The following is an 18794-nucleotide window of genomic DNA, read 5'->3' as shown; positions in this document are numbered from 1 at the left end:
CCTGAGAACACAGGAAGGTCAGAGAGGACCCGGAGGGTCTGCCCTCCAGACTGGCGCAGGAGTTCCAGCAGGGGCAGCCGTACAGGCAGAAGGAGCCCACGACAACAGACACAGGACCTACTCAAGAAACTGCAGAGAGCCAGCCAGGCTGAAGAGCTGAGGGTAGCGAGAGAGAGAGAGAGAGAGAGAGAGAGAGAGAGAGAGAGAGAGAGAGTGTGTGTGTGTGTGTGTGTGTGTGTGTGTGTGTGTGTGTGTCAGCGGGGGGGCGAGCCCAGAGGGGCCTAGAGCTCAATGAGGGGAAGGCGTGCAGATTTTTAGGAGAGGGGGTGATATGCTCAGATTTGCACCCTAGAAATCTCACTCTGGTCAAGACCACAGGCTGGGAAGGAGAGATGGGAGCCACGGGTGTCTAGGAGGTGGACCAGCTGAGTGGCATGAGGGGGATTCGGGGGTAACCATCAGTGGAGGCTAGTGCTACTCACCAAGGAGGGAGCAGGCTGGGGGGGCCGATGAGAAGCTCAGTTTGGGATTGATGTCCGCGGGCCACTGGATAGATGGGTGAGGTGCTCGGGAGATATGGCAGCTGCGGACAGGTGTGCGGGACTTGTCAGCACAGGGGTGTGTGGAGCCCCAGGAGTGGGCAAGACATCCAGGCTGTAAGTTCAGTGGGAAGGGGGAAGGCCTGGGACAGAAGTCGGGAAACCAGTGTTTGTGGGAGGAGAAGAGAAAGGCTAAGAAGGAACATGTGTGAAACCAGGATCAACAGAACAGATATTTGAGAAAATGATCATTTTAAATTCACAAAGTGATCTCGTGCTTCGTTCATATTCTAAAGGAAGACGGCTCAGAAGTGTTGCACGATTCTGACTGCAGCAGCCCCTGGTCTCAGCTGTCATGTCCTCCTCTCAGAGGCGGCCTTGGCCGGCCAGCCAGCACCAGGAGCCTGCCAGGAGCCAGGGGCCTCTTCTAACCATCAGTGTGGACCACAGCAGACAAGCCCAGAGCACCCCAGAAATGACCTCCTGTTCATCCTGTACGTTTCTCTTGGGAGGGAAAGAACTGCTGGTCTTCTCCCACCTTCAGGGGTGAAATTAGACACGGGCGAGGGCTTTCATTGAGATGCAGGGCCCAGCGCTTCACAGAATTCAGGTCCCTGAGTTCTCACAAAGAGGGCGGCAACCCCATCCTCCTGGGCACGTGTGGCCTGTGCCTGGCCTTCTCGGCGCCCATCCATCCATCTGTGTGTGATCTCCCGCTGACCGTCCATCCCCGCCCCCGCCCGACACCAGCCCCAGGAGGAAGGGACCGTGTCCCCAGTGCCCAGTGCAGGCCTGGGCGAGCAGTCGGAGCGCCAGCCAAGTGTGCCGAATGGCCCAGCGCCGTGCCCACGGCTGCAGAGAAGCCGGCTCTGCGGAGGAGGACACGTGGCCGGGATAGGGAGCCTCGTTCCCACGGGTTCCAGCGGCATCAGAGCGGCCCTGTCCTGGGTCAGCACTGCCCGATTTAAGCAGCCTGGCAGCCCTGCCGCCGCTCTTGGGGCTGTGCTCCAAGTCTCACACATTCGAAATTAATGGGAGGCAGCTGTGTCGGAGGGAAACGACTCAATCTGGAATCACAAGACTTGCATTCCAGTCCAGCCTCTGCCTGGGCTGAGCTGGGAGCCCGTGGTCCAGTATGCTCAGGCTCCGAGCCTCCGCGTCGTCCCTGGAGACCAGGATGACAACTGGCACGATCCGGAGCCATCGAGCACCGCCCCGAGCGTCTGGGGTGCAGCGCCCACTTTCGCCCGATTCCAAGGGGTTCTGTGTCTTTTGGGTTCTTTCCTGCATGGGCTGAGAGCCCTGTTCTCAGGCCGGGGCCCTCCCTGGGTCTGCCAGAGCCCAGCGGCCCTCCAGGGCCCGGGGGCCCCTCTGCACAGAAAGTCTGTTTGTGTTGAAAGCCTTCTCTGGCCAGGTTTCATGGTGGAGCCTGGGAGCCGGTGACTTTTACGTTCACACGCGTTCTTTGTTTCTCATACATGTAGCTCTTACAGGTCCTTACTGTGAGCCAGGCTCTATCTCACACTCACTCAGTTTGCCCCAGTTAATTTCCTTCTGAAAAATGGCATCTGGTCACCCTTCAACTGCGGTGACGCCCAGACGCTTTCTCCTCAGAGCCAGAGGCCCAGATCCCCAGACCCCAGCAGGCAGCAGGTTTAAGTCTTGGCTCATCTGCTTGACCTTGACGCTAACAGGCTACTAAGATGGGAGACTCTAGGGACAAGTAGGTGTGAACTCCAGGGTGAACTGGCTCCCTGGCTCTTGAGCCCCTCATTAGGAGCCCCTACCCACTCTGAGAATATAAGAGGGTGTTGGGGGGGTGGTCCTCGTCCCTCACTCGTGCAGTGCTCTCTCATTCTCCTCAACCACAGTGAGGGGTCTCCAGGCCACTTGAGGAGCTTGCTCTATGTCCCCCAGCAGCTGGGAAACCCAGGGCACTCCCAGTGCCTCACTCAGGCCTGGAGCCCACATGGCTGCAGCCAGAGGACAGTGGTGGCCACACTAGGGTTAGCTGTGCTCACAGGTCCATCAGTACCAGGACAGGTACGGCCTCCCATGGACCAAGGTGGTCCCTGTGAGGAGAGCTGGCGTGGAGCTGAAGGCTTGAGGGGATACCAAGCAGCAAGAAGCTGGCGGTGGGCACAGACTGAGGGGCCATGCAGTGGCCCCTGGAATAAATCTGCATCTGCCTGGGCCAAGGGACCGGTGGAATCTCTGCAAAACCCATGGAAGTGCCATGAGAGGAAGAAGCATCTGGAGTCGGCACTGTGCCCGCACCATTCTTGGCACCCAGACCCTGCAGTTAGCAAGCCGAGGAAGGTGGAGACCCTGCAGTTAGCAAGCCGAGGAAGGTGGAGAAACGCCCAGGGAGGGAGAGCGGCCAATACCCCTGCTCTTTCATCACAGGTAGTCAGGCCCCAGCTAGGGCGAGGGAAGGAGACTTAATGCCAAAGCAGGTTTGGAGTTCTACTCTTACATGGAACCAGCCTTCTAAGGACCACGTTGGGACAGCCTGCGACTCCAAGTGTCTGTGGGAAAGTCACAGATGTGCCAAGGTTGTCACCAGAAGCAGGGTGCTTCCTGCCCTGCACAGATGGGGACAGAGCCCAGAGCGCTCTGGGGCCCTCAGGTGCATGCATCCTGCTTCTTCCACGTGTTGGGTACAGGTGACAACCAGTCCAGACCCCTGGGCTCAGCAACTGGCTCTGCCCCTTCCTCCAGGCATAAGATGGGGGGCGAGGGCGTGCACCCCAGCATCTGCACCTATAGGATGGGGATGATACTGCACACACATGCCCCCCCACCTCACAGGGTAGGTGTGAGGCTCACCAAGTGAGCACGTGAGATGGGCTTAGAACAGCGCCTGGTAGAGAGTATACCCTCAGTACGTGTTAGCTGCCGTTACTATTACGATTACTATTATTACCTTTGCACCCCTGTTTCCCTACCATGAACCAAGTGGAGAGGTAGGGCCTGGCAGGCCTTTGTAGACTGCCTTGACCTACAGGGTGTGGCAAAAGCAAGGCTATGTGACTTCCGAGGTGGGTCACACAGATGCCATGATGCTTTGGGGACATCCGCTTTCGGGGAGCAATGCCATGCAAGAGTTATGAGACTGCCACGCGGCAGGGGAGCCCAGGCCACACGGGAGGCCACATGTATGTTTGTGTTCTGCCCCAGATAACCAGCCAGCACCACGCATGTCCAGATGGTTCCAGCCCCCAGCATCAAGTCCCTCTCACCCTTCAAGTCTTTCCAACTGAGACCCCAGATATCGTGGAGCAGAATTTGGACAGGCTGTTTCCTGTCCAGATTCCTGACCTGCAAATCTATGCATAGAATAAAATGGTCGCTTTGTGCCGCTAGGTCCTGGGCTGGCAGGTTACGCGGCCGTGGTACCTGGCGCGGCTGGTGAGTGGTGAGCTGGAGCTGAGGTGAGGGCACTCCAGCCCCCCGTCCAGTGCTCTGCTGGCTGTGTCACGCTGCCCCTCCATCCGGTCAGCATCAGAGCCTGCCTGCGAGGGCCAGGAGCTAACATTCCTGAGTGCTAAGCGCGTGCCAGGCCCTATCTAAGGGCTTTTCCGGCCCAGCCTCAGCCCTGTGAAGTAAGCCTACGTGAAGTATTTATTCCTATTCCCATTTCACCAGTAAGAAAACCGAGGCTCAGAGGGGCTACGCCAATTGCCCAAGCTCCCAGAGCTAGGAAGTGCGGGAGCCAGCCCTTGCACTCAGGTCCGCCTGACTCCAAAGCAGGGCTTTTACCCGCTGGGCCATAGAACAAGGAAGATGGAAAGGTGTGTCGGAGAGCAGTCCTGAAGGAAACTTGCGGCCCAGGGTGAGATTTTCCATGGACTTGCTTTGCTGCCAAGGAATCTTCAGAGAAAACCTGTCAGTTGGTTCAGCCACGTGGAGGTGGGGCTCCCAAGATCTGGAAATGTCTTCACCAGTTCCAAGGCACACACAAACATCACTTGCCCTCTCTTGGGGTCAATGTTCTTTATGATTTTTGCTCTCCAGGAAAATATTAGTTCATTTATATAAACTAAACATTACATATGGGGGGGCGGGGAATAGAAGACGTGGCATTCCTGGCCTTTTTTCTCCCCAGACCAGAAACTGAGAAGGTTTCTCCACTTCCCTTCTCACAGTCTGTCCATCTGTCGGTGCAGAGCTGCTGGCACAGCTGCTCCCCAGGGGTGGAGAGTGGGGCGCTGGGGCATCACAGCGACGGAGTGGCCCCCTGTCCCCTCACGCCTTCTGATGCCTGCCTCCCCCACTAAGGCGTGAATGGAGCCCAGGAGGGCAGGTCTTCGCCGGGTTCCGCCGGGGCCTGGCTCACAGCCGGCCCTGGCATGTGAAGCCTCGGGTAAACAGATGCCTCTTGGGGCCTTTCCTCGGCAGGTGTGGGGTGCCTGCTGGCTGGAAAGAGCCCAGAGCTGTAGGCCCAGCCCCCCACCCCAGGGAGCCGAGGGAGGCTGCGTTCCTCCCATTCCTGGGCCTGCAAGAGGCACATTCCTGTCCCCGATCTGGTCGGGCTCCTGCCACGCAGCCCAGTCTAATTGCCAGACGCAGAAGGCCTCCCTGGAGCTGCCCTCTGGCCCCGCCCCCCACGGGACCCCGCGGGTCCCCTCTGTCGTCTGAGGGTGGGAAGCCGGGACCACTGAGTGCGTCTGAAGCCTTCCAGACGCGCCCGGGCCCTCTGGTGATCAATGAAAACCTTAACATCCTGCTTCCAGGCTGGAGCCAGGGATTTGAAAAGTCAGTGCAGACGCTCCTGGGCGCCGGGGTCTGCGGGCCACACTGTGTGGAAATGCCGGCCTCAGCACTTTTCTGGGAGGAACGTGGAGTCAGCAGGCAGCCCGGGAACCAGGTGCCCACAGGGCCCCGCCAGGAGCCCAGAGACCAAGCACCCCAGGTGCCGGGCTCTGGGAACCCCGGGCTGGTGGGGAAAGCAGACACAGAGGGACAAAGAAGCTGCAAGAGGGTATAACGCAAGGTGGGCAAACTCTGGAAAAGGCCAGGTAGTGAATGTTTTAGGCTTTGCAGGCCATGCGGTCTCTGTCCCAACCTCAGCTCTGCTGTCGTAGTGGGCAAGCCGCCAACGTGCCCACGGCTGCGTGTGGCTGTGCTCCGATACAAACCAGGGTGGGCTGCGTTAGGGCCACGGTGTGCTCCTTGCCCACAGTGTAACAGGGGGCCTGACCTGGGGGGCGGGGGCGGGGCTGGGTGGAGGAGAGGCTTCCCTGGGGCCATGACGTTTTGCTAAGACCTGAGGAGTGATTCAGGTGACAGAGGCAGAATCATTAATGCTGACAATAGTACCGTCATCCTAATAAAGTTACACTCGATGAGTGTTTCACACACACGCGACCTCAGTACATTTGCACAGCTCACTGTGGGAGGTATGATTATGCCCGCTTTACAGATGGAGAAACTGAGGCTTGGCGGGTATGTGGGCTGTTCTGTCTGACCCTTCAGATGCATTCTTCGCCCTGCTTGGTGCCTGAGGGAGGCTGACCCCCGAGAGGCATCTCTTGGCTCCCTCACCCAGGCCTCCAATTGGGTTTGGCCGATGGATGGGAGGCTGGCAGCAGATGGGGTGGGAGGGCAGAGGAGAGAGAGGTCAGTGCATTTTTTTCTCCCCCCTCCTTCCTGCTTCACCCTCCGCTACCACAGCTCCTGCCAAGCTGACCGTCCTCTGCGACTCAGAGCTTGCCAGAGTGGGTAACATTTTTCCCCACCAGGTCCTTCAGCCTAGAGGCGCTGGGGGCCTCGCTATCCTTTGTGTGAAGTATTTATTCCTACTGCCATTTCACCTTCATTAAGTTTCTTCCGGTGAGTCATCCGGGGGCAATTCTGTTTCCTGCCAGGATTTTCTGACTGATGCTTGAGGTTAGCTAACTTGCTGGCTTCTGGTTTCACGTGGCTAATACACAACGGAGCAGGTGGAGGTGATGGGGGATGGGACGGAAGGAGAGTCCAGCTGAACCTTGAGGAGGCTGGACCGGCGGCTGGGTCCCAGCTCCAGTACTGGTTTCCATCATAGGCAGGGGTCAAAAGTGAAAGCAGCTCCTCCTTTCTGGCCCCGGGCTCAGTGAGTGGTCCAGTCCTGGAGACCCCCAACTAGCAGTGTTAGTTTTCTGCGTCTGGCTCCTGTCTCCAACCTGGGGCACTGGGAGATGAATCTTCCAGCATGTTTGGAGGGTAGAAAGTGTGGCGGTGGGCACTTGTGAGCACCTGGGGAAGGCCAGAGATGTACGTGGTCATCCTGACAAGGTATATTACCCAGACAGGGTGCAGAGGCCTCTTATTCAAACTAATTTGGAGGAGACTCCGAAGGGCAGAACACTTCGTATTGGAGCCCACTCTCCGGCTCCGGAATTCTGGCATTCTCTGCTGAAGAAATAGTCTTGAGTGGTTAGAGTTTCCTATTGTTCCTTCTGTGGCCCTAAATGATTGCTTTAGAATCCTACTGCTACTTCCTACATCCCTCTGATGAAATCCCTGCCCCCCGTCCACCCCCTACCCAAGGTCAGGTGTAGCTGAGCGTCCAGAAGGAACACGGCCGACTGAGCGGGGGAAGGTTCTAGAACAGGGTCAGAGCTGAGAAGGCAGAGAAAGACCAGTGCCAGGAGCTTCCCTTCTGGTCACGTCTGCTGGTGGGTCATCTGCCACGTGTGGAAGGCAGTGGATGTGGGAGGAGACGGCAGAAGATATTTTCATATTAGGCTCATGGAACACCGTGAGAATCAAGCTCAGGCCAGCACTCTGACTGTCTCTTGAGGTGTGGACAGCAGCACTCCCAAGGCTGTGTGGATCAACCAGAGTCTCCCTCTGCTAAGTTACTGTGGGACACCCCACCACCACCCCAGGAGGGACTAGGGACAGGGTCCAACCTGCACAATGGAGCCAGGAGAGGCTGGGAAAGGTAAGGAGCCTAGAGAAAACCCTCAGGGCAGAGGCCTTGTTTGGGAGGGCTAGTGGGAGGCGGCACACACCACCTCTTGTGGCTCTGCGGTCCTGGGCCAGCAGCACTGCTGCACTGGCCTGGCTCCAGAAAGGAGAAAGAGTGGCTCGAGACATCGACAGGCTGGGGGTGGCACGACACCAGGCACAGCAGCCTGCGACAGCCACCCCCTCACCAAACACTCACTGCCTGTCAGACTCTACACTGCGTGCCTTCTGAATATCATTTCAATTTTGACGTTCCAGCGACTCTGGGATGGACGACTTATTATCCCCATCTTATAGGTAAGGAAACTGAGGCCCAGAGGGCATGAAGTGGCTTGTCCAAGACTGCAGTGGCCTAGAACCCAAGTTGGTGTCACCCAAGCTCAAACCAGGAGGAGGAAGTACCGTCAGACCCCCGCCCCCAATCTGGTCCCTCCCCAGGCAGCAGCAGAGCTCAGTCCCAGTGACGAGAGCTGGCTGGAATACGGATAAAAGGAAACTCACAGACATGACTCTGAAGCAGCTAACACCGCGTGCACACGTGGGCAGAGGGCTTTAAAGCGTGACCCTGCCCAGGTGGCACAGCCCTGCAGAGTGAGAGCTAGTATCACCTCCATCCTGTGGATGAGGCCAGTGAGGATCAGAGAGGTAAAGTGACAAAGCTGGAAACGGCATAGCTTGGATTTGACGTCAAAGCCTGGGCCCCTAATCTCTAGGGAACACTGTCAATATGTCAATAAAACTGATGCCTGAGGAAGGCGAGCCGTCTGTGTGTGGTGGGAAATACCCCAGGCATCCCGCACACCCTTCCGGGGCTTGTCAACCCGAGCCTGGCGGTAGGCCCGATGACAAGGGTCCAGGTGACTGGGAGAAGGTGCTGGGGTTTTCTCTATCCTGTGCATGCTCCCGGCTTGGGGTTCTGACCTTGCCTGTCTTAGGTCTCAGGCTCTTCCAGGGAGCCCCAGCCCAGAGGGGCCCCATGTGATCCGAAGCCTGGGCAGGCTGTAAGCAGGGACGCTGAGTCTGCCAGCCTGCAAACCGGACTCTGGCCTTTGGCTCCACAGGAAAGACCAACCCTGGCAGCCACGTTAGGGTTACTGGAGAGTCTGCCCCCACTTGAGGTGGCTACGATACCTGCAAGATCTTCCTTGGAAGAGACTAGTCTCGGGGAGCTGCTTCCTGGCTCAATTCTGAGCGACAGTCTGAAAACAAAGATTTTCAAAAGATTAGATGGGCTCTAGTGTGTCAGGGGGTGGGGAGCGGAAGCTAACATGTGCACGCTTGGAACTGAGAAGGTGGACTGCTGTTAAGGGCTATTAAAGTCACAGAACCCAGGAATACTCTGAGGTTGGCTCCAGGTCACAGCCACTTCCTTCCAATGTCCCCAGGGGATTTCCATGACCAAAAGATAATGGTTAAGGAAGACACAGTAAACAATGTAATCATGGCCCATCATCTGCCGGGCACAGATGGCACAGTCTTCATTCTCAAGACAGCGCTATAAACTAGGAACACCATCCCCGTCTTGTAGAGGAAGAAACTGAGGAGCATCGAAGTCAAGCAGCTTCCCCAGGATTCACAGGGCTAACAGGTGGCCGAGCAGGGGACCAGGGCTGTCTGACCCCAAACCCCAAACCAGGGCGTTTAATCATTAGACTGCACTCTCTCTCCGGTGCCCCCAGAGAGGCCTGACGCAATGGTTATTACTATTTTTTAAAAGCATGGATTAAGAACTTCTGGGCGAAAATGACAAGAGTGAAGCCGGCTGCCAGACTTCTCCCTCACCCAACAAAACGAACAAACAACTATAAAGGCTCAGGAGTAAAAGAACTCACCAGCTGCTACTCAGCAAGGGAGGGGGTATAAACTGAAGCCATGAACTTCAGAAACTCGTAGCCAAGAAAAGAAAAAGTGGCTCCTGGAGTGTAACCAAGAGTCCTAACACGGTGCGGCTCCTATCCTGCCCTCTGAGACTTCTTGGTGGGTCTGAGCGGGAGGCCTTCCCTTTCCCTCTTCTGACTGGCTGCAGATTCTGGAGAGAAACGGATGTGCCAGGTGGATAGTGTAGGGAACACTCTGATGGAAGCGAAGCCTCCATGGCGGTTGGGGGGGTGGGCGGGGGATGATCCAAAACCTGAGGGTATCCTTTTCTGGAATGGGATACAGCCCGAAACTAGGTGGAGGAAACCCTGTTGTAGGCCTTTCAATAGAGCCGCTGTCTGTAATAAAACAGACCGCTTGCTCTCTGCCTCCATGGAGCCTGAGCCCTGCGTCCCACCGCCGGCTGCACGAGAGGGCAGAGACTGAGAAGCCCTGGGCCTCACAGCACAGGAGGAGGCAAACCAGCCCCTCTCACACAGGGGAGCAGGGTCAGACGTCGCCTCCCTTCATGAGAGCCGTGGAATATCCAGATGGAGCCTCTCACATGGAAGCAAGATGAAGAGAAACGGCGTGGCAAACGCTACAAGTGTCCTCTCAGGAAAAAGGGAAAGAGGAAAGAAGAGAGCATTGTCCAGATTCCCCAGCCTAGAAGGCAGCCCCGAGGCACACGAGGAAATCCCCGACGTCCTTTAGAACTCGGGCTGAATAAAACAAAACCCGAAAAATGAGATGAGAACACAAATGGGTAAGATGAAAGGGGAGACTGGAAACCTAGGGGAACAACAAATCAAGGACTGAAACAAGACAGGACCGGAGGAATACCAGAGTAGAAACAGACCATCCCAGTGACTGTCGATGAAGAAGATGGAGATTATAGCCATTAGAAAGAAGCTGATGGATTTGGAAGGCAGAACATCCAACATATGGATTCCTGGAACGCTGGAAAGAGAAAAGCCAAGAAGTGGCACAGAAGTAGTCAAAGATAGAAGCCAAAAGAATTCCTCTGTAATGAACAAAGAGCATCCCTGTTCCAGGGAAATCTGGTACAGAACCCTCCACTCCGAGGCATTCCTCTTGTGAAGCTTTTGAACCGCAAGGAATTCTTCACCCACCAGGTAGACAAAACAAGTTGCTTATAAGAGGGAAAAAACAGACTGGCGTGAGATTTGTCTACAACAGCATCCAGTGCCAGCAGGCAGAGAAGCAGCTCTGCGTGTCCTGAGGGAGGGAAGCAAAGGAGCCCAGCAAGTCAGATGCAAATGTTTTCATGAAAGAGACCGGAGGACTCTTTCGAAAGTGTAGGACTTTCGAAAAACCTACTTCATGACGAAACCCGGCTAAATAAGGGATTGATTTAAAATAAAGACTCCAGGACTGGAGAAGTGACAGGTGGTAAGAATTGAAAATGTTTCAAAACACGAAATAGTAGGAATTATGATTCCTGAACATGATGTGTATGTTATAAACTTGGATGACGTAGAAATAAGAAGATAACTCACAAGGATTTGGAAGATGGTGCAGTGGAGGTGAAGGAGGGGGGAGCTTGCTAATGATCTCATCTTTCATGACCAGAGTCAACGGACTCTGCTCACCATGGAAATCTAGTTAAAACGGAACTTAGGCACTCCAACCTCTTCATGTTTTTCCTGACCTCTTTTGTTAATCTTAGAAGGCCCTTTTAGGAAATAATATCTCTTGTGGTGGAGAAATATTTATTTGAAGAGCAGCAATTCCTTATGTTTTATTTCAGTTCCTTTTTTCTGGTTAAATTAAAGTAAATACTTTTAATTAAAAATAGCAAGTGTGGTACAATCCAATTTTAATAAATTCTATGCTTGCACCCATCCACCTATCCATCCTTCTCTCTCTCTCTCTCTCTCTCTCTCTCTCTATATATATATATATATATGTACTTTTATGCATAGAAAAATGTCCAAAATAATGTTCACTTGATGCCAACAGTCAGGCTTTCTAAGTGGTAGGAATTCGGGTAATTTTTCTTAAATAAAATAAAATAGACTAAAGGCTGAGGAAAACAAAGCACTGGTTGGGCTCCTTGGCCCAACGTCTCCAAAGCAGGTCGGGGCAACGTCATTAAGGTAAGAGCTAAGCCTGCGTCCTCTGGGGTGGGGACCAAGTCTCGGGAAGGTGAGTTGGGCCAGGGAGTGTGGGATGCTCAAGCAGAGTCACAAGTCCTGTGCGTCCCGTGTCACTCAGAGCCAGGGTCTTCCTGGGAAGGGATCCCCTCAGTGGTCTGGGCACGGGGCGAGAACGCAGCCTTCCTCCCTGGGTTTGTCCACTTGGACCACAACAAAGGGCCTTTGTGAAATCCAGGCATTAGGTGCTGGGGGTGTTCAATGTGCTTCAGAACGGAAGGCGTTATTACTCACAACCTGCAGCTTGTCCAAGGATTATCTCACGGCCAGAAGTATTTAGAGACCATTTTTCGCCTTAAAGGATATTAGTGTAAATGAAAAACTACTGTCTCCTTAACCGCATTATTGGCACATGAATGGAAAATATTACCCCCGATCCTAAGCGGGAATGATTTCCCACTCCGGGGTACTCTTTTCAGGAACAGCAAATGCTTTGTAAGTAAAAATGAGCAATTTGTGGCAAACGTAATTTTAATGGTAATCTCTGGCCTTTATTTATTGCTGTTATGATTATGTAACAGATCAAAATGTATTATATTCTATTTTAACAATATATTGTACAATACCAACTGAAGACATTATGTTTATGTTCCTAAAGATAGCCAATCATTAGAACCATGTGGGGAGCTTTGAAAAAATACAAATTTCCAGACCCTGCCCCCCCACCCCACACACACACCTGGATGGCTAGAAGGCTTCCTAGGTGTCTCTGATCCACAGCCAGGGCTGAGATCCACTCCTGCAGAGGTGGCAGGTGAAAAACCTTGAACAGCCATTCCCAAGGTCTTGGTGAGTGAAAAGGGGTAACCTGCGGTGTCTCTAGTGGCCACAGCTCTCTACAGTTTCCGGTGACTTTAATGAAGACCAAATCATCAAGCTGATCAAATGTTTAGACACAAAACCGGAAGAGATTTAAAAATATATTGGATAGCAGGATTCAAAGGGATCATGCATGGTTTACTGGAAGCAACCAGTAAGATGAGATTTAAAAGAATACATGTAAAGTTGACGTTTAGGGGGGAAAATGATCAGTTACAAGACGGCTGAGACTTGCCTCCATCGTATATCAGGCCATATGAAAAGTCCTGAGGCTCTTAGCTGACCTCAAGCTCAAAGTGAGCCAAGAAGACATCCAATCAATACGGCAGACAGACCCAACGTGAAAAATCTTCCTTCTGCCTCTAATACATAGAAATGTTGGATAAATTCCCAGCTGCCACAAAAGAAGAAAGAACTGAAAGCCAGAGCAGGCGAGTGGAAGATGAGGCCAAAGGGCCCACAGGGGTCTTCATGGGAACTGGGCCTATTCCACACGGGCTGCATGGGATGGAGACGGGGCCTCAGCCAGCACCAGATGGCAAGAGTCCAGCAGCAAGCTGGGGCCCCAGGGAGCTGCCTCGTGCATGAAACAGGCTCTCGGAGAGCTCTGTTTGGCAGCCTGGAGATGTGGCTAGAAAGCTGTCCTTCCGCTCAGCGCTGAGTGGGGGCAGGCACTCCTGACCTGGAGCACTAAGCCTGCACCACACACAGCTGTGGAGCCCAAATTCATTCACGCTCCCCACTAGAGAAAGCCACGCTGAGAACTTGACAGAACACCCTCCTCGGCCCGGTGGCGCCTGTGGGGCTGGGGCGGGTGGGAGGAGACACTCAGCAGCCCTGCTGTGGGCTCTGTGGGGTCAGAGGTCACCTTATGCACACGTGCTTGGGGGGAGGTGCCGGTGCAGCTGCAGTGACCTTCCATTAGCCCTGCAGGGGGCTGGGGGCACTCACTTGTAGTTGTCGTCTTCCACAAACTTCTGGAGCTCTTCAATGTAGCGCACGGACTTCAGGTACTTCTGCACGTGGGGCAGGGTTGTGAGGTGGTCTGGAGGAGGAGGACAAAACCCAGGGGCTTCAGTCTCTCCCCATCCCCAGGCCCCCCATGAGAAGCTCCTTAGGGACTGAGACATATATTCAGTCTTTCAACAGTTGCTTATGATCCCTTAGGCCGGGCCTGTGCTGGGCCCAGAGGGGTCCCTCAGGAAGTGCCCCCCAGATGGCAGGGCCACAGACACCACACCCTGAGGTCACCACAGTTCCTTGGCTGGGGAAAGATGGGTCTTGGGGCAAAGATGGCCTCCAGCGAGGTGTGTGTGCCCTAAAACAGGTCTCCACTGGAGTAACTGGCCAAGCCTCTCATGCTTGCCCAACCCCGTGTGACAAGAATGCAAGAAGGAACGGACGCCATCCAGCCTGGTGTGCAGGCCCAACCCAGATCCTGGCACAGCCTGAGAGTCTGGCCCACGGGCTGGAGCTGCTGCACCCTGAGAGGAAAGGGAAGGGCCTAGACGCTTGAGCGCCTCTTCTGTGCCAGGCTCTGCACCCAGTGATCTCTAGAAGCCATCTGCCTCAGCCTTTGCACCTGCCTCATTTCGGGCAGTAAGATGTCAACTGCACACAGGAGGAAGCCGTGGCGACTTGCCATGTCACACTGCTGAGAAGTTTTGACCCCAGGTCACCTGCGGCCTCGGCCACACTGCCCTGTCTCTCTGTCCCGGGGTGACTGACGTCAGGTGCCCTCCCCAGACCGTCACAGTTACTGCACTCTTTCTGAGGGGGCCGTAAGCCCTCCGTGATGCGCTCTGCCATTCGTTCCCCACAGGGTGGGACAGACCAGTTAAGGAGAGAGGTTGAGGCAGTGGAGGACGCTGTGGAGAGGAGTGGAGAAAGGGTGGGAAAGGGCCCTCGCTTTCCCGGGGGGTGGGCGGGTGCATCCGGGTGCCGCGAGGAGCCCCTGATGGCTCTGCCTCGTAACTGTGAGACTCTCAGCAGGTCATTCTCTTTCTCTAGGGCCTCGGTGTTCTCGTCTCTGAAATGGGGATAATGACCCCTGCTTCACGGAGCTGACGATGGGGAAGGGGCAGGGGAACATAATGGTAATAAGAGTGAGCATTTCCTGAGCTCTAATGAAATGCTGGGGTGGGCTAAGGGCTCTGCACAGTCATGTCCCCATCTTTACTATGAGAAAAGTTCAGACTTAGGACAAAGTGACTTTTCAGGAGGCGGAGCCAAGACGTGAACCCACATCTGTCTGACCCCAAAGCTGTGTATGTAATTGCTCTGCTGGCCAGCAGGACCAGTGTTGAGGTCCTTGAGTGGAAAGGGTACTGGGAACACAGTCCCCTCCCTGTTCCTCTGGGCAGAAGAAGAGCTGGTCTGGAAGTGCGGGCGCTTGTAGGGGCGGCACTCATGAGCGGACCTTTGGCTTGTGTGGGCCCCCCTGCAGTGGCCTTACCACATGGAGGCTGTTGGTTTCTCCCACCCTACGTACTGGAGGTGGTGTTGCTCTCTTCCTTGTCCCGCTTTGCTGCTTCCAGACTTTTACTCTCCCCCATCCTGTGAAAACCTGCTCCAAGGAGGCACACTCCTGCAGCTCGGCCACCCTCCCCCACTTCTCTGCTGACTTCTGCCGCCTGACGCCCTGGTCACTCAGGCCCATTCCTGGAGGGCCGGGGCACCTGGCTCCCAGTCAAGCCCCATCCCCCACCATCCACGTGGACGGCCCATCAGCATTGCCAGCAACACCTCCTCCAACCATCTCAGACGCCCACCATCACAGTCACCCTTTGGATCTGGTCACGTGTGGCAGAGCCTGGCCAGTTGTTGACCAAGTCATTTCCCTGTTCCCTCTAGGCCCGCAGCTACGTTGCATTCCTGGCCTCCCTCGGCAGAAGTGATGAGCACCGCGTGCAAGTCTGGTCCATACTCTGGTATGATTCTCTCTCCTTCTGCATCTTCCAGCTGGATGTAGAGGTCAGTGGAGGACTCGGGGCCATGGGACATGGCAGAGCCACGAAATAGAGGAGCCCAAGTACCTGAATCTGCTTGGAGGAGAGCCACCCAGGAGGTGCCCACAAAGCTCTTCATGAATGAAGGACCTGGGCTCTGCCACTCATTGGACGTGTGACCTTAGACAAGTGACTACACTGTCTTCAGCCTCAGTCTCCTCATCTGTGATACAGAGATGGTAACATCTAGTTTGCATAGTCTCTGAAGATCAAACATGCTTATAAAGGATCCAGAACGTGTTTGATACTCAAGATATCAAAGTGAAGAGCTTTGTGGAGGCTACCTGGTTTCTAGAGCTTTCTCACTGATAAGGTGCGGGACCCAAATTTCGGTGATGTAAGATTTCACAGTTCCAACAACCAGGGGTACTAACCGTAGCTGCAGGAAACTTGTAAATCCGCAATTATTCGGAGAATATTGTTCATCTGATTGGATCTTTGTTCGTTTTCCATGATGCTGCCTGAGGCAGGATATGCAGAATCAATGTAGATTAAATCCAGAAGATAGATGCCTAAAATTAAGGAAGATATTTAATGATGGTAGGTGTTCACCATAAATCAGAACAAAATGGCACAAAACAGAACTGCTGTGCTAGAAGGTATAGGGTGACATGGAAAAATGTGGTATGATTTGGACTTCAATTCCAGTCCTGACTACTAACTCTTCGCACAGACTGCTCAACTTTAAATCAAACATCTAAGCAACCACCAAAATGAATGCTGGCAAGATTCTTGCATTTCTAGTTCATACACTCTGCAGCAACAAGGGTTATTACCTGTAACCCAACTGGAAAATAACAGGACACGAAAGGGATGAATGAATGCTTGTGTTTTTTACCAACCACTGCAGTTTAATAGGTCTAAGTTGTCATATCCAGGAGAACACTGTCTGAATTCAGTTTTTCATTTATTCACTTAGCTGTGTGTCTACTTGTTTATCTATCCGTCCACAGATACACATACACACACCCCAAATCATAAATTAAAGAACAAAAGAAGAAATCAAAAAAGCAACCGTCCTTGGTACAAAGAACTAAGGCTAGACAGAGAATTCTCCCGAGGGTGCTTAATAAGAAAATAACGTGTGATATGAAAACATTGCTGTGATGGGCCAGCGCGGAGCCTCAGCATGGTCTCATGGCATCACCCCAGGGGGAATTCGGGACAAGCCACCTGGCCAGGGATGAGAAAACAGGACTGGCTGTGTGGTGTGGCCCAGCTGACTGGCTTGCTGCAGGGTCGCACTTTAGTCTCTCTGGAGATGTGCATGGACAACGGGTGACATATCCTTCCAGCAGCCCCCCATGAGTACTGCCGCTACACCGTTAATATTGGTGGAGTTGAGCAGGAGTAGTGATGTAAAGTAGAATTTAAGGCAGAAAACATTGAACAAGGCAAAGAGGAGTGATTGATATTAATGAAAGGCACAGTGGATTGAGAAGATCTAATGATAACTAACTTCTATGCATAAAGCAACATTGCACCAAAATATACAAAGCAAAAAAGTGCCAAAAATGAAAAGTGGATTCAAGAAAGCCACAAACATGGAGGGAGCCTTTGGTATGTCTCTTCGAGAATTTGTGTGTGTGTGTGTGTGTGTGTGTGCACATATGTATGTACATACAAAATATACACATGCATCTACAGATATACATATGTATGTGTCCATATATAAATGTAGTATTTAAGTAACAAAATTAACAAGCTTGGTGTTATATAAATAAAAATATAATCCTTTTTAAATACTCATGGAATGCTTACAAACACTGATTATATGCTAGTCTATACAAAAATGCTCAATAAGCTCCAAAAAGTAAATGTCACGTTATCTGCTCTCTTTGACCTTACAGTACATCTAGGATTTAACAATAAATATAGAAAAAATTCTAACCATTTGTTAAACACACACACACACACACTCATAAGCAACTCTCAGGTCAAATAAAAAACAAAAAAATCTAAAATAAGAAATCTATTCAAAGATAATGACAATAAGAACACTACATATCAAAATGTATGGGATCAGACCAAAGTGGTAATCAGAGGAAAATTTATAGCCTTAAAAGTTTACTATTAAACTACTAAGAATGATAACAAATGTAATTAACCAGGTACTTAATATTAAAGTTGTAGGTTTTCTGCATGGCTGGACAAACACTGCACTGACTTACGCATTCATTATGTTATTTGTTCTTATAAAACCCATTTTACAGAGGAGGAAAAGGAAATGCACAGAGGATGTTTAACTCGTTCCAGGTCACATAGCCGGTAAATGATGGGGATGGGAGCTGAACCCAAGCCTGCCTCCGCAGAGTACATGCTTCCTGCCATCGCAGTGGACTGCTGGTGCTGGATACCATGAGTCATTCGTCCGCTTTTAAAATAGCTACACATTTTTACGGGAAACTGTTAATCACAGAAACATATGCTAGCACTTCTCATAGGAATCATTTCCACTTCCCTTCTTTTTAGTGGCACCATGTTTCCAAAATTTTAAAAATTAGAAGTCATTTCCCTTGTATAGAAGCTCCAAGTTTGGGACATTTAAGTCCACAGATTTATTACTTCTCGACCTTGTTTTTCCTCTCCCCTCTTAAAAATGTGACTCAGCTACCTCCCCAAGGATTCAGCAATGGCAATCCCGAAAATCCCATTAACGCTTCAACCACAACAAAAAGTACCCCCTAGTGCTGAGCATGAGGTGAGGGGATAAGGGACACGAGGCAGTTTTGTTCCAGAGGCCAACGTTGTGCAGACCCGAACGCAGCTGGCTCTGAGCAGCAGAGTGAACCTCAGCCCGGGAGCAGGGTCACCAAGGAGCAGGATATGGGAAATGGGAGAGAACTGACGCTTCCTGGGATTTGCTACAAGACGGGAACCTCCTCCTCTCCTCTCCTGTGGTCCTCCCATCGACTCCATGGGGAGGTTAAGGAGAAAACTAAAGTTCAGGGAGATTAAGAAATGAGCCTGAGGCCTCACAGCGAGTGTGTTGGATTTGAACCCAGGTCTGTCTGGCTCCAGTGCCTGTTCCGACCCACTCACCGGACATGAAAAACACACGAGGAATCAGTTGCCTTTTCTCAAATAACACCCCTGGCATGGAAGGCTCACCCTTTTCTGCCCTGTGAGGACCACGGCTGGCCCCTCTGCATCCTCTCAGGTCCTGGCTCTGCAAACAGAGGCCAGGAGAAGCTCGCCTTTGAAGGGGCCGAACACCATTTCCACCCCGGCTTCTGCCTGTCCCCTCGGGGCATGGGGAGCTCACTACTTCATAAGGGCAAACCCCACTGTAGAGTGTTCATCACCCTTCTCCACAAAACACCTATCTGTTCCCCTGACCTGAGAGTCCAGGCCAGGGCCACCACATGTGAGGACGGAGGGGACCTCCCAAAGGAGGCCTCCTGGCCCTGGCGGCCGGGGCAGACCCCAAGCCTCAGCGA

The 18794-nt window shown here is 52.9% G+C and overlaps 1 protein-coding gene across 6 annotated transcripts in view; it reads right to left on the bottom strand.

Annotated features, from left to right (window-relative positions):
* Positions 1-18794, bottom strand: part of RALGPS1 (Ral GEF with PH domain and SH3 binding motif 1) — a 281611-nt gene that overhangs the window by 32761 nt on the left and 230056 nt on the right. For all 6 annotated transcript variants that reach the window (XM_065878490.1, XM_065878487.1, XM_065878484.1 and 3 more), the window contains 3 exons: positions 15729-15866; positions 13298-13391; positions 8625-8692 (listed from right to left, as the gene is read on the bottom strand). In XM_065878490.1, the coding sequence (XP_065734562.1) occupies positions 8625-8692; positions 13298-13391; positions 15729-15866 (300 nt within the window). The remainder of the gene's footprint in view (positions 1-8624; positions 8693-13297; positions 13392-15728; positions 15867-18794) is intronic.

This window comes from Phocoena phocoena, chromosome 6 (genome assembly GCF_963924675.1).
Source record: "Phocoena phocoena chromosome 6, mPhoPho1.1, whole genome shotgun sequence".
NCBI lineage: Eukaryota > Metazoa > Chordata > Mammalia > Artiodactyla > Phocoenidae > Phocoena > Phocoena phocoena.
The sequence above is the reverse complement of the archived record's forward strand: the minus strand, read 5'-3'. Positions and strand labels throughout refer to the sequence as shown.